Source organism: Gymnoscopelus braueri, assembly GCF_963280865.1.
Source record: "Gymnoscopelus braueri genome assembly, chromosome: 12".
Classification (NCBI taxonomy): Eukaryota; Metazoa; Chordata; class Actinopteri; order Myctophiformes; family Myctophidae; genus Gymnoscopelus; species Gymnoscopelus braueri.
In genome coordinates, this window is record NC_137614.1 from 14892556 (window position 1) to 14906062 (window position 13507).

A 13507-nucleotide genomic window follows, 5' to 3' on the forward strand; every position below is an offset into this window, starting at 1 on the left:
ACCGCAGCTGTGTAAAGCTTGATTTGTGCTTTGCCGTATGACAGTGTTGTTGCTATCGAAAATAGCAGACATACATACAAGCTCGCAACGCGGCACCTTGCGACGTGTTGTGAGCTTGTGGATCTGATATTTTCACCATTGTACGACTAATAGGCTGATCTATCAGATAACTGCAGCGCACGGCGCAGCAGGCTGTCGGGAGTTAAACCATTATGATATGTTTTAATGGTTGTAAACTACGTATTGCAATCATGCAATGTTGTTTCTTTATCCAAATAATAATATTAATAATAGGCTTAAATGATAAAATAGCCTAGCATTTTCCCAATCGGCCACGGTGGCTGGTGATCTTTTTAATATATCTTTTGTATTAATTAAAATAAAAATGTTATTGGTCAATGGCCAGTAAATACCGGCTAACGGAAACCCTGAAGTTATTATACCTTTCAAGCCTTTCAGTGTATTGTTGTTGCTATATACAGTCTATAGCAATATTCAATCTTTAAAGTTGTTCAGAAAACTAGAATCAGCCTCAGGTCTAAATGTGTTAATGCATCCCAACACATTGAGGTTGTTTGTGTTTTTGAGCTTGCTGAAACACCTTTCCCATTTTGAGAAAGAAACGCCTCTTGTAACTTTCAAAATACAGTGTTGTGATGGACTTTTCTCAGATTGTGTTGAACGCTCCCCTCTCTCTCTCTCTCTCTCTCTCTCTCTCTCTCTCTCTCTCTCAGATAAATGTGAAGGACCACCGCTTTGCCAAGTATGTTGAGACCCACATCTCCTTCAATGACCTGCGGGCCTTTGTTTTCCAGAGGAAAGATGACATGGAGAAGTTCAATAAAGAGGTCAGAATGCTAGAGATGTACAATACGCTTGCTTGATAGTTCAAAGCTTCCCTGCACCAGAATCCTATTCTTACATTCTGTTTATACAGAATTAAAGGGCTTGTTTAATTCAATTAAATTTGATTAATAGTGCCAAATCACGTTGTCTCAAGACACATTACATGTAGAGCAGAGACCGAATTTGTCCCCCCTAAGCAACCATTTGGCGACCAGTGGTACAGAATGAAACCTTGGACAGAACCAGCCTCTGGGTTGGGCAGACATCCGTTTGTTTCCATTGTGGTCCAGTAGTTCTCCGATCATCTGGCAATGCGAGACAACATGCAGTTTTATATATCTTTCATTTATTGTTATTTTGCCGTATAGCAGACATTTATTCTAAAATGCAACAACCTTTTTCTGGCCTTTTTGTTTTTAAATACAAAATGAGGTCTTTGCTGGTGTGTTGTGGCCGACTTGTATCTACATGTCAAGTCATCAATAGAAGAAACCTTTTGGAGCTTAATAAAAAAAAAGGAAAAGGGGAATGGTTGACCTTGTTAATGTCAATTAATAATGAATGTCCTCACATAGTTGTGACTCTCTGCTCTACCTTTGTGTGAGACTTGTTCATTATTACCAACTGAGCTATTGCACATCATAGGAATAACAAGGAGCTCTCTTGTTTTCTATTTTGAATAGTAAAGTGACCTCAACTCGCATCTTTGGGATTTTCTTTTTTGACACAATCTCTCCAAACAAGATGTTAATATTCCATCCTTGTCTGTGTCCTGACCACCAGGTCCGTGACAGGCTGAACTTAAAGGTGAACACCATCTCTGCGCCAGAAGAGTCATGTGCCAGCCGTGCTCCGTCTCAACCTCTTGACTCCCTGAAGTGAGTGTCCACTTTGTCCTGTTCTATTCAGCAACGTTGAAGTAAAAAAACCAATACAGCCACAATGTTGCTATCAAATGTTCTTTAACCACTTGAACCCTAGCATCCTTTTTTTGGGGTGAACATCCGGCAAAAATAGCAGATCCACAAGTTCACAACACGTCACTTGTAGATCTGCTACATTCGGCGAATATATTTAGTGTAAAGCGAAAACAGGAGACGGCTTAGTAGAGCCCTGGGGGACTCCGGTTCACTAAGTATCACGTTTAAGTGGTTTAAGAAACATATATTTAGGTGCCGGGTCAGGAGGTAAAGCGGCAGTCTTGGAATCGGAAGGTTCCTGGTTCGATCCTGGCCTCCTCCTGGCTGCGTGTTGAAGTGGCTTTTAGGAAGACACTGAACCTAGCCTGGCTCCTGCCCCTGAATCGCTAGCCTCACATTCAGTGTCTTGTCAACGCTGTAGAAAGGTGCGGTTTTCTCGGTTAAAAATCTAACCTGTGGCCCAGCCTGATCGGGATAATCCAGTATGAACCAATCACCAAAGGAAGGGCTTTCAGATAGGCCTGTCACGATTATTACATAATCGCCTAATTGCAATTATTTGAGATAATCGCAATTATTTTGCATAATCGTCATAATCTTATCCATGTTGAAAAATGTTCATACATTTTCCAAGAATAGCAGAAATGACACGTTAAATATGTCAGTAATTTCTTTGTATATTTAAGTTATTTGTCATATCTGCCCTGTGCAATATTTTATTACGAAGCCAAAAGGAAATTAAGTTCCAATGTTCAATTCCAAAAACACAATTAATTTGTTAATATTTATTATTATTATTAGCGCTATGGGCTTGTATATCTTCTACTTTTTGAATTGCCAAAGAAATCTAAAAATGACACAGATGCTTTCCCGGTCTTTATGGGTTAATTCACCTGTATGTCTGTCTGTCCGGGGCGTAACTCTGTGTCCGATTGCGTTTTCATGGAATGATACATATCTATTTGGTATTCTTAATATTTAAGGGAGTTCTTATAATTTAGGTTCCTGGTAGGTGTTGTGTGCAGTAGGCAGTGGGAGGCAGTAATAAAGAAAAAATTCTAATCTGTCTACAGGCGCTTCGGTTTCTTCTCTTACCTGCGTGAGATGTTTGACGCCCCTGACGAGGTGATGAGTTACCTGTGTCAACAGTACAGGGTGCATGATGTCCCAGTGGGAGACAACAAAACCAAAACCATGATCAAAAAGGTCCGTTCCTCTTCCCCCTTTCTTGCATTAATGTATTTATTTGATTATGTTTAGTTTTTCAATTTCTTAATATATTTACCTGTATTATATCTGATAAATGCTTTGAGCATTTTGGAGTGTGAAATGGTGCTACTGTATATAAATAACGCTTGATTGAATTGGGGCAACAGAGAATTAATGAAATTTGGACACTGTATAACTGCTAATTGTTTAGGAGCAAGTTTCCTTTCCTCGCACATGTCCTATGTATTACAGCGAGTTAGTCTGTTGAAAAAAATCCTGGTCCCTTTGTTTACACCCGTGATTGTTGCTCACAGGTGATTGAGGAGCCCAACCTAAAGATACTGTACACAGTTGATGAGAGGTACCAAGTGAAGAGATCCTTCTATTCCAACAAGATCAGCACCAGTAACTCAGCCATCTACCCATCCCAGTACCTCAACATCACTGTGGATGCTGAGGAAAAAAGCAATGTGGAGAAGCAGCTTAAGGTGAGGGAAATGGAAATATGAACCCAGGTGGATCTCTTGTAGAGCCATACTGATATATCAGTTGGGCCAATATATCAGCCTTTATTTGACTGTTTTGACCACATCGGTATCAGCAACCACTGAGCAACTTGACATCCTTATTTTGGGCATGTCATAGGAGAATATTAAGTCTAAAACTTTCAAAAATAGCTCATCCAGAAGCTTGCATCTGCAAAAGAAATATGTTTGAATAGGACTTACAGTAAGTGGTTAACTATGCGTAATTGCGTATAAGTTAAAGGTTCTCAATTAGACACTTTAATCAAATCAAAGCTTTGCGAATTGATTCGAAAATTTCAATTGTTTTGACAGATATAGGTAATCAGGTCTCTAGGACTCTGAAATAGGGATCGGCATCGGACTCAAAATTCTGGCTTCGGTTGGGCTCTCACTTGTGACCCCACAAGTGCTGGGTTGTCTTGTGACTTGGAAAACGGCAATAATGCCAGTAGGAGGCACTTAGTGACTGAGTGAACTGCTTTTGGTTCTCAAACTTTTGGGTCTCAGGGGCAGGCATCCCTATTAGGGATGGGTCAGAATAATCTAATATTTGAATAATCGTTATTAATAGAATTATAGTAATACATATTTATTTTGGTCACTTTTACACATCCCTAATCCCTATGCATATGCATAATAGTATTTCACCCACCCCAAATTATCGTTCGCACCTATTTATGTCATCTTACATAAATGTGTACATTTTCCCCCTGAGAATGAGATATGTTATACGTATAGCGTATTCTAACCCAAACAGAGAATATCTGTTTGGGTTAGAATTGATTGAAAATAAATATAAATTAACTTTGTACTTGATATTTATACTTTATAAAATAATTGTATGCGTGACACTGGTACCTACTTTGAGAAACCCTGCTCTATAATACTGTGCATGATTTCATGAAATCATGCAAGACAATGAGAATGTTCCTTCCAGAATGGGGATGCTGGGCTTCAAGTGGTTAATCGATTAGTTGATATATAGCCCTATTTTGTGGTTGAAGGTGAGTCACTTATCTTTTTAGATTATATCCAAATAGTTGAAATGGCGATGATATTCTTGTTCCGTCTGCGGTGTCCAGGCGTGTGAGGTGAATATAAAGGAGATCGATGAGGAGATGAAAACATTGCAGCAGCGAGCCTCCCAACTGGACCATCGCGATAACGAGTTACGAACAGAGAAGAAGCGCCTCTCTGACTTGAAGGGCAAAAAGAGACAACTGGAGCAAAAGATCAGTACCAAGGAGGACAGGTACACACACACACACACACACACACACACACACACACACACACACACACACACACACACACACACACACAAATTAGTGCATTTTTAAAGGAATATTCAAACATTTTAACCCGTTCAATCCGGGAACGCATCTACAAATGTCTTCTAAATCCTAACAGGTTTCTGAAAAATGTATGTTGCTCTATCAGTGGTGCTCAAACCTTTTCATGTCAACCCCCAAAATGAAATGTATTTGGCCGCCGACCCCCATCTCAAAACATTTAGTTCAAGGGACCCCCAGAAGCAAAGATTTGAGTTACAAATGTTCGCTGGAATATCTGCTATTCTTGAATATCCAAAGTATAAAATAATAGTTGTAGCTAAAATCTAAAATGACACAGATGCGATGCCTGTTTTGAATGGCTTAACAGGCCTACACACACACACGCACACCAAGGAGGACAGACAGATAAAAGTCTCAATAGAAGGAACGGGAAACAAAAAGTCCCCATTTCTTTGTGCTTATAGTCTGAAGCAGATGGAGCAGGGTGGCATAGACCTGGAGAAGGCTGAGGGAGAGATCAACGGCAAAATTGCAGCAGTCCATGCCCAGAAAGTGGCTATAGCCTCTGAGCTTGTTGCCCAGATGAAGGTATGGAATCATAATGGCTGATGCTACAGTACCAACTGACAGCTTGTTAGACTTTGAAACATTATAGTCAGTGTTAAGACTCTTATCCTGTGGTTATTGCTTTCTGTGTTCATGTCTTGAACAGACTTTATGATTTTCTTTTTATTCTCACCTTTCCATCTTATCTTGCATACTCCTTTTTTGTTTGTGTGAGCTGGGAGTAGGGATGTCATGGTAGGAGATTTTGATGGTACGATTATAGTCTGAGGAAAGAATTATAATCCTTTCCTGGGTTGAAATGATCGATTTCAATAAAATAATAGATTCTCAAAAATGGAGGAAATAGAGCACCAAAGTCTGACATCACTGCCGGTAGAGGTCGCTATCCACCTGGGTCACTGAGCTTGTTTTTCTATTGAAATTCCCCATAGAGAAATCTTAGATTGTGTCGTATAAGAACTGTGTTCCAAAATTTTACATATCAGCCGGGCGAGTTTACTCACATGGACATGACGCATCAGCTGAGCTGACGGTGAAAAAGTGCAAATTTATCCAAAGAGTACGATTTTTTTTTATTATCCTAATACAGATTCATCAATTGTAACTCAACATCATAAACGAGTCAACGACACATACCTGACAGAATGAATTGTTTATTTTTAGAACATGTGAAGACATGATCTAAGATTTCTCTTTGGGTATTTTCAATAGAAAGAATACTTCCGTGACCCAGGGGTGGGAGTGATGTGAGGACTTCGGTACTCTATAGCAGATCTACAAGCTCATAACTTGTCACGATGCAATGCATTGTGAACTCATAGATCGGCTTCTTTTAAACGACAAAGTACAAAATGGGGCTTAAATGGTTAATCAGACTTATAGATTTAGTGGATGATAAATAATCAATTACATTTTTTGTTTTTGATTTTGATAATTGATATATTAAAAAATATATAAACGTGCTTCTCAATTACCGGTATTAGAAGTAATAGAATAATCGTTAAGAAGGTAAATTGATAGTTGCAGCCCTACTGCACTGGGTGGCAGAAGAACTACAGGCAGAGTTTCAACTTTAAAGTATGAGGCTGCAGACCCTGGCGTGCAATGAATGAACATGAAGGGAGTATCCAATCCAAACCATATTTGGATGTTAAACTTCCTTCATGTTTATGTTTGTGCGGCAGGCTACAGCTTATCATTGATTGTAAACATAATGTCGGCACTGATGAAAACCTTGATGCACAATTCATGCCTGTGTACATGTAGGCACTAGGCACTGACGATAACGCTTTGTGAGTAGCACTATAATACTCAGTGAGGATTTTATTGCTTCAATTGACTATCGGTATTGATTACATATCCACTAAAAAGGTTCTTGTTTAATAGGCTGATGATAAGCCTGCATACAATATTCTATCGTCTTTTCCATCTGTGTAGCTGAGAGCTTCACTGAGCATGGAGAAGGTGTACTTAGCTCTGGAGACGGTGGGGCTGAGTGCAGAGAAGGCCAAACTAGAGGAGGACCTTAGAGGAAGTGCGGCTGAACTCAGAGTTCTTGATGTAAGGGATATCTCACACACACACTCACACTCACACTCACACACACACACACACACACACACACACACACACCATTAGTCTTGTGTAGTTTACTGATACATTATTATTGAGAAATTTGGAAGAGTAGAGAGACCATCACCAACCACTTCAAATGTGCTAGTTATGTTGTATTAGATCATACTCTCGCAGTAATGAGTAACTATAACTAGTTACTAATTTAAAGTAACTTGCCCAACACTGTAAATAACATACATCTATCTACACATTCACTTTGTTGCATGTTATGGTTTGTGCTCTAACTATCTGTCTACCTCTGTAGCAAGCATGCAGTCAACTGGACATAAGGAAGAAAGTGCTGACGGAGAACTTAAGAGCCCAGTTGGGGAAATTCAGGGAAATATGTCCGGCGGAGGGTGGAGAGGATGCATTAAACAACGTGGCCACCGTCAGTATTCAAGTTTTATTTTATTATCAAAGAAGTATTGATTTATAGTACTGAGAGAATGCGGAATTAGCATTTGTGTGATGGATGTGAAGGGAAAACAAGACTTCATCCCCTTTACTGAGCTATTAATAGTATTAATGCATGTTCTGCAAATCTTCCCCCTTTATTAAATAAAGTAAGCACTTGCAGATTAAAGCCTTGTTTATAATGTATAAGAGAAACAATGGCTCATAGTTCTCGGTACTTAGACTCAATACATTGGCTCACTGACAAGTGTCGCCACTGGCCAGTCAACCAATCAAAGCTGGGGGACATTAATCCATTAAGCATCTGTGTCATAGGCCTGTCCCCGACTAAGGATTTGTTTAGTCGAATCTAATTGGCGACTAATTGCCAATAGTCGACTGGCAGTCGACTAATTTTTTTTTTTTTTTTTTTTTTAAGGGCCAAAATACATTTTATTTCAAAGGGCCAAGTCTACACAGTTTGTTTTGTGTCTCCAGCAGAGTTTCTAGTGTCTCTATCTCTCTCTGGAAGAGGTTGCACATGAACTCTGCAGCCACACTGAGGCGCTCCAACACAAAAAATACCAATACAAAGACGAGGAATAAGAAGAATAAAGTGGAAGTTACGTGTGGTTGCAGGTGTAGACTTGGCCAAAAAAATATTTAAAACATTTTTGGCCATTTAAATTTTTTTTTTTTTTTTTTTTCGACTTGATTTGACTAAGAGTCACTCAGTCGACTCGGACCCCCCGCGACTAACCAGTCGACTAGTCGACTTAGTCGAGGTCAGGCCTACTGTGTCATTTTATAGATTCCTAGCACGGCACCGAACACCGCGCTACAAGCTTGTAGATCTGCATTTTTTTTCCTCACAGTTTTCTGAAAAACATGTTTCTATATCACCTCCCCATCTCATTTGGCTTACAGAGTTTGTCTTGTACAGTATAAATTAGGCATTTAACTACATATAATCGGCTATATTTCTAAAATGTCACTCAGTCATGTTTTCTCTCTGTGCAGTCTCTTAGCCATCTCCCCAATAACGTGGACACCATTGATGTCATGCTGAACGAGGAGAGGTCCAGGGCAGAGTGCTTCACTGGCCTCAATGAGAATGTAAGTCAATCTTCACTCAGTAAGTAAATCCTTAATTTCCCCTCGGGGATGAATAAAGTACCTACCTACATACCTACCTGTAAGGACCAGTTCAATCTAAGTAACATTTTGTCATAGACCACAAGAACCAAGTGTCCATATTTCAGTGATTATAGGCCCTTTAATATGATGAGAAAAATTTGATGAAGTTGCAACGGTCTGTCACAATTTAGTTAATGGGACGCACTGTTGGAGTTCACATTAGTAACCTGAATGTTTCAAGTGCCCCATCAAAGATGTGACCAGGGACTTCAAAAGAGCAGGAAAATAAACAAAGCTTTTTTACATTCCCAATCCTAACACTGGTTCCTTAGGTTGTTGAAGAAGCGAGAAAGAGCGAGCAGGAAATCAAAAACCTTGAGAAAGACGTGGTCGAGAAGACCAGTCAACTGGATGTCTACAGACAGAACATATCAGAGGTACGTTAATACTTTTCTTAGTCTTGTGTAGCCAGATGATCAGAGATCTCCGCCTACTGATATGTTGGGGAAATCTAAATCCATTGAATGGGCTTGAATGACGGTGCAAACCAGTGCTAACCAACCTACTGCCACTGCTTTTAAAACCAGTTTTGATACAATCCCGTTTTGAAGGACTGCCCTAAATTCTTTGCATTGGTTTTGCAATGCAGTTGTTATTTTATTTTTTTTACGAATTGTTTTTCGTAAAAAGTTTTAGCCCAATAATTGAATTTAGCTATCACTAGACCTATAAGCCGGAGATCTCTGATTGTCTGGCTACGCAAGACTAATACTTTACTGCCTGCATCACCAGGTGATTTAGGAGGAGAGTAGAGTATTTGTTCTTACGTTGCTCTTTAGTTTTCGGATGGTGAGAGAGCAGTTTGAAAAGGGTGCTGCTCTGCTGAAGAGATGTAGAGAAAACACTGACTGGACTTCTTCCTCACAGGTAGCAGCCTCCAGTAATATGAATAGAAGCAAGGAAGCAAGCTGCTATTCATATTGGTTCATAAGTTTCCCATGAATCAGGCCAGCATCCTTTAGTTTGAACTCATCATTAGAGCCCTACCAATCTGGGATCCCATTTGGTAAAGAAAAAAGGAAAACAATATTTTCCCCCTTGTTTTTGCCTCTGGGGGCACCACCTCCTTTTTTGTGTAGAAACAGGTTTGGCTCCTATAATAACATGACCAAAATAGGGATGCCAGGTTGAAAGTGGTTAAAATAGTGACACATTGGCTGCATAATTGCCGATACCCATGTCCTCAAAAAAGTTAAATAATAGCCGATATATTGGTATATCGTTCTGGCTCGTCACATACCTAATAGAGCAGTCTGATTGGATAACGTGGCAAAAGAGCGCCTGCAGGGATACTATCATTGATACTATCAAGTGTTGCATATATCCTGAGTTTTTAATATGTCCGTCTATGTTGTACATTTGTCTGGGTTTCTTGCAGGCTAAGGAGCGTTGGCTTAATCCCCTCAAGCAGCTGGTTGAAATCATCAATGAGAAGTTCAGTGACTTCTTCCGTTCCATGCAGTGTGTCGGTGAGGTTGACCTGCATTACGAGAATGAGGTATGGAGACACTGTGTTCTGAAGCACATGACTCAGTGACAATTATGAACACCAACCTTTACCCTACACTACAAAATCCTGAGTGGCTGTTTAACTCTCAAGGGCCAGATTTACATACAGCCATGAAGAATAAACTAAGGGTTACTTCCGTAACCCCGGTTTTGTAAATTGCGAACGAGGTGTTCACATATGGGAAACAGCGCCCTCTGGCGATGTACAGAAGCTTCACATTCACTCCCTCAGGGCCAAACCCTTTTTGGCCCGATGGGTCTTCCGTCGCTTTCCGGTAGCCCTCTTACCCGAGGGCACAAAAGGAGACCGGAACGCGGAAGTCATTCTCTTGATACACCAGCTACCTTCTGCCTACGGTGAAGCAAAAAGAAGGGTGTTTTTGTGAACACCTCGTTCGCAATTTACAAAACCGGGGTTACGGAAGTAACCCTTAGTTTTGCTACATTGCTCTCTCGGTGTTCACATATGGGAGATATAAACCCCCGGAATGTATCTACAAATCGAGATACCACAATACCTGCCCCAGTACCGGGCGCCAGGGGCGTGGCCCTCAGCACCCAGGCGCCATCAGACCCACCGGGTCTGAGGCAAGGATCAGGAAAGTAGGGCCCTGACACACCATTGTCAGCCCTAAGAACTAAAAGACAGGCACAGCCTGTCCATCTTCGTGGAGGGCCCTGACAGACCGAAGTCCGCCTTACTGACCTAAGGCCCGGACGTCGGCCTATGACATACTAGGCACAAGGGCATGAACAGATCCTACATCCGTTCTATGCCCCTACCCACCTTCAGGTGGAAGCCACACCCCGGACTGCGAGCGCCAAAGAAGACACCGCCACGTCCAGGCTAGAAAAACAGCGAAAGTCAAAGAGACTACCAACTCGCTGTCATGTAGACGTCCTGAAAAACCCGCCTCTGCAGAGGGCCCAGGACGTCAACACCCCCTAGGAGGCACAAGGGCATGAACCGACCTTACGTCTGTTCCATGCATCTACCCCACCGTCAGGTGGAAACCACGCCCAGGACTGCGTGCGCCATGGAGGGCGCTGCCACGTCCAGGCCAAAGAGAGCAGCAAAAGTCGAGGTAGACGACTAACTTGCTGCCGTGTAGGCGTCCTGAAAACCACACCTCTGCAGAGGGCCCAGAACGTCGACACACCCCTAGTAGAGTGCGCTCTCAGGCCGTCAGGCACTGGGGCTCCGCTACTAGTGTACGCCAGGCGAATAGCATCCAAAATCCACCGGGAAGGCGTTGACTAAGCCACCGCCTTCCCCGTGACCCGGGCCCCAGAGAAACGAACAACCGGCTGGGTCGGTTCTGGGCCACAGTCCTTCGGACATACACCCTCAGGGCCTTCACTGGCCAGAGACAGTGCAGCCTCCGATCCACCTCCGGGCAACCGGAGGCAGGTGAAAAGCCACCACCTCAGTAGGCTTTAACCACTGCTAGGTAGTCTTGGGGACAAACGCCGGGTTGGGTTTGAAGACAACCCTACCGTCACCTCCAGCGAACCTCATGCACTCTGGAGTCACCGAGAGGGCACGAATATCGCTCACCCGTTCCGCTGTCAACAGCGCAACCAGGAGTACCGTCTTGAACGTGAGGAACTTTGGTTCCTCCGTCTCCAACGGCTCAAAAGGAGGACGAGAGAGTGAGTCGAGCACCAGGACCAAGTCCCAACGCGGCGAACAGGGACCTTGAGACAGGATGTGCACGCAGCGCACTTCATGAACTGGCCCACAAGGGGCTGTTTTACGTGGTTTTCCCCTCGAAGCCAACCGTGGCTCACTGAGATAGCCGCCAGGTACCCTTCGATTGTGGAGAAAACGTTTCCCAGATCATACCTATCCTGTAGGAAGATCAGGACGTCTGCTACCGAAACCTGGAGCGGAACCATGCACAGCCGGGGACCGTCCCAGATACCATTCCTCGCACACGCCCTACTTTGTCCCGTAGAGAGACCTAGTGGAGTGTGCCCTAGCGGCCTAAATAGTATCCGCTAGTAGTGGAAAAACAGTCATTTCAGCGAACGAACGACTTTGTCCACGTTCACGGCAATGAATAGTTCAATTGACTCGTTCACGTTCTCGTTCAGCAGCTCCACTCTCTAGTGTGAAAACGCCCTCGTGGGAGCGTCTTTGTTTTCTACGTCGCACGTACAGCCCAACCTCCCGTCCTATACGCGGGGGGAGGGGATGGGGGCATGCACTATAGTGTGAACGTAACCGTCCCAGAAAAAGAACAAACTCGTTCACATTCACGGCAAGGAACTAGTTAATTTTAGCGAGTCGAACCTGAACGATACCCCACTGGTAGCCACCATTCTAGGAGGAAAACCAGTCGCAGTCAAGTTTTCCCTCCACGGGCCAGACCCACAATTCTATTTCTGCGGGTCTGGGATGAAAGGTTTCGCCCTTCGCCTGCTGTCGCAGATCCCTGCGTAGCGGGAGGGGCCAAGGTTGCTTTTTAGAGGAGGGGAGCTATCCCCGACCTCCGGGAGCCCCGTACCGGAGCCACCAGCAACGCCACCAAGCCTTGGAGTCTGATCCGTTCCGGAGTGGGGTGGATCAGTTCCAGCGGAGGGCACGCATAAGGCAGCCCCCACGACCATTCGTGCGCCGGGGCGTCCAGGTCCAGCGGAGCCCGCTCTCTCATTGAGAGGAACAGCGAGCAATCTGCGTTCTCCTCCGCGGCAACTAGGTCCAGATCTGGTCCGCGACCCTGGTGCGGAAACCAATCTGAATAAAAGTCTCGCCTCTGGACAGAGGATCGGTTCCCCTGTTCAGAAGGCCAAGTACATGAGAGGCGCTGATTGATTCCAAGTGTGCGTCGCACCACAAAATCAAACCTCCGTGCCAGACTGTTCAAGGTAGGAGATCTCGGACCTCCTTGCTTGTTGGTACAGGCCATGGTATTGTCCGTCCTGACCTGAACGTAATGTCCACTGATGTGGGGCTCAAAGTGTTTTACCGCCAAAAGGACTGCCATCAACTCCAAGCAGTTAATGTATGCTGTCCTCATGCTGCGGTTCCACAGACCCATGGCCGTCCGGCCCCCGAAGGTGGTGACCCACCCTGTGAGGCTGTCATCGGTGGCGATCATCATTCTTGAGATGATCCTCCCTACCGGGACGCCCTCCGACAGGAAAGAGGCTACTTTCCCTTGTTGGAGGGACTGCATGCATGCCGCGGACACTGTCACACGGCAAAAAACCTGAGGGAGCTCAACCAGAGAGACCGCATCCAGTGCGATACCTATAAGGTAGCGTGATGGGACTGGGTGAGCACACACTTCGTGCACTTCTCGAAGTTCAGTGTGAATCCCGGGGAGGTCAGGTGCGACACCACCAGTCTATGGTGATGACATGCATCCAGAACGCGAGTCCGCACTCAGCAACCAAATGTTCTATGTAGGTTGCGATGCGG

The 13507-nt window shown here is 43.8% G+C and overlaps 1 protein-coding gene across 1 annotated transcript in view; it reads left to right on the forward strand.

Moving 5' to 3' along the window:
• smc5 (structural maintenance of chromosomes 5) overlaps positions 1-13507 on the forward strand; it is a 34641-nt gene that overhangs the window by 15038 nt on the left and 6096 nt on the right. Inside the window, exons 11-21 of the mRNA XM_080444425.1 lie at positions 735-848; positions 1630-1724; positions 2840-2972; positions 3290-3463; positions 4585-4754; positions 5262-5385; positions 6802-6924; positions 7244-7369; positions 8395-8490; positions 8844-8948; positions 9950-10069. Of these exons, the coding sequence (XP_080300551.1) occupies positions 735-848; positions 1630-1724; positions 2840-2972; positions 3290-3463; positions 4585-4754; positions 5262-5385; positions 6802-6924; positions 7244-7369; positions 8395-8490; positions 8844-8948; positions 9950-10069 (1380 nt within the window). The remainder of the gene's footprint in view (positions 1-734; positions 849-1629; positions 1725-2839; positions 2973-3289; positions 3464-4584; positions 4755-5261; positions 5386-6801; positions 6925-7243; positions 7370-8394; positions 8491-8843; positions 8949-9949; positions 10070-13507) is intronic.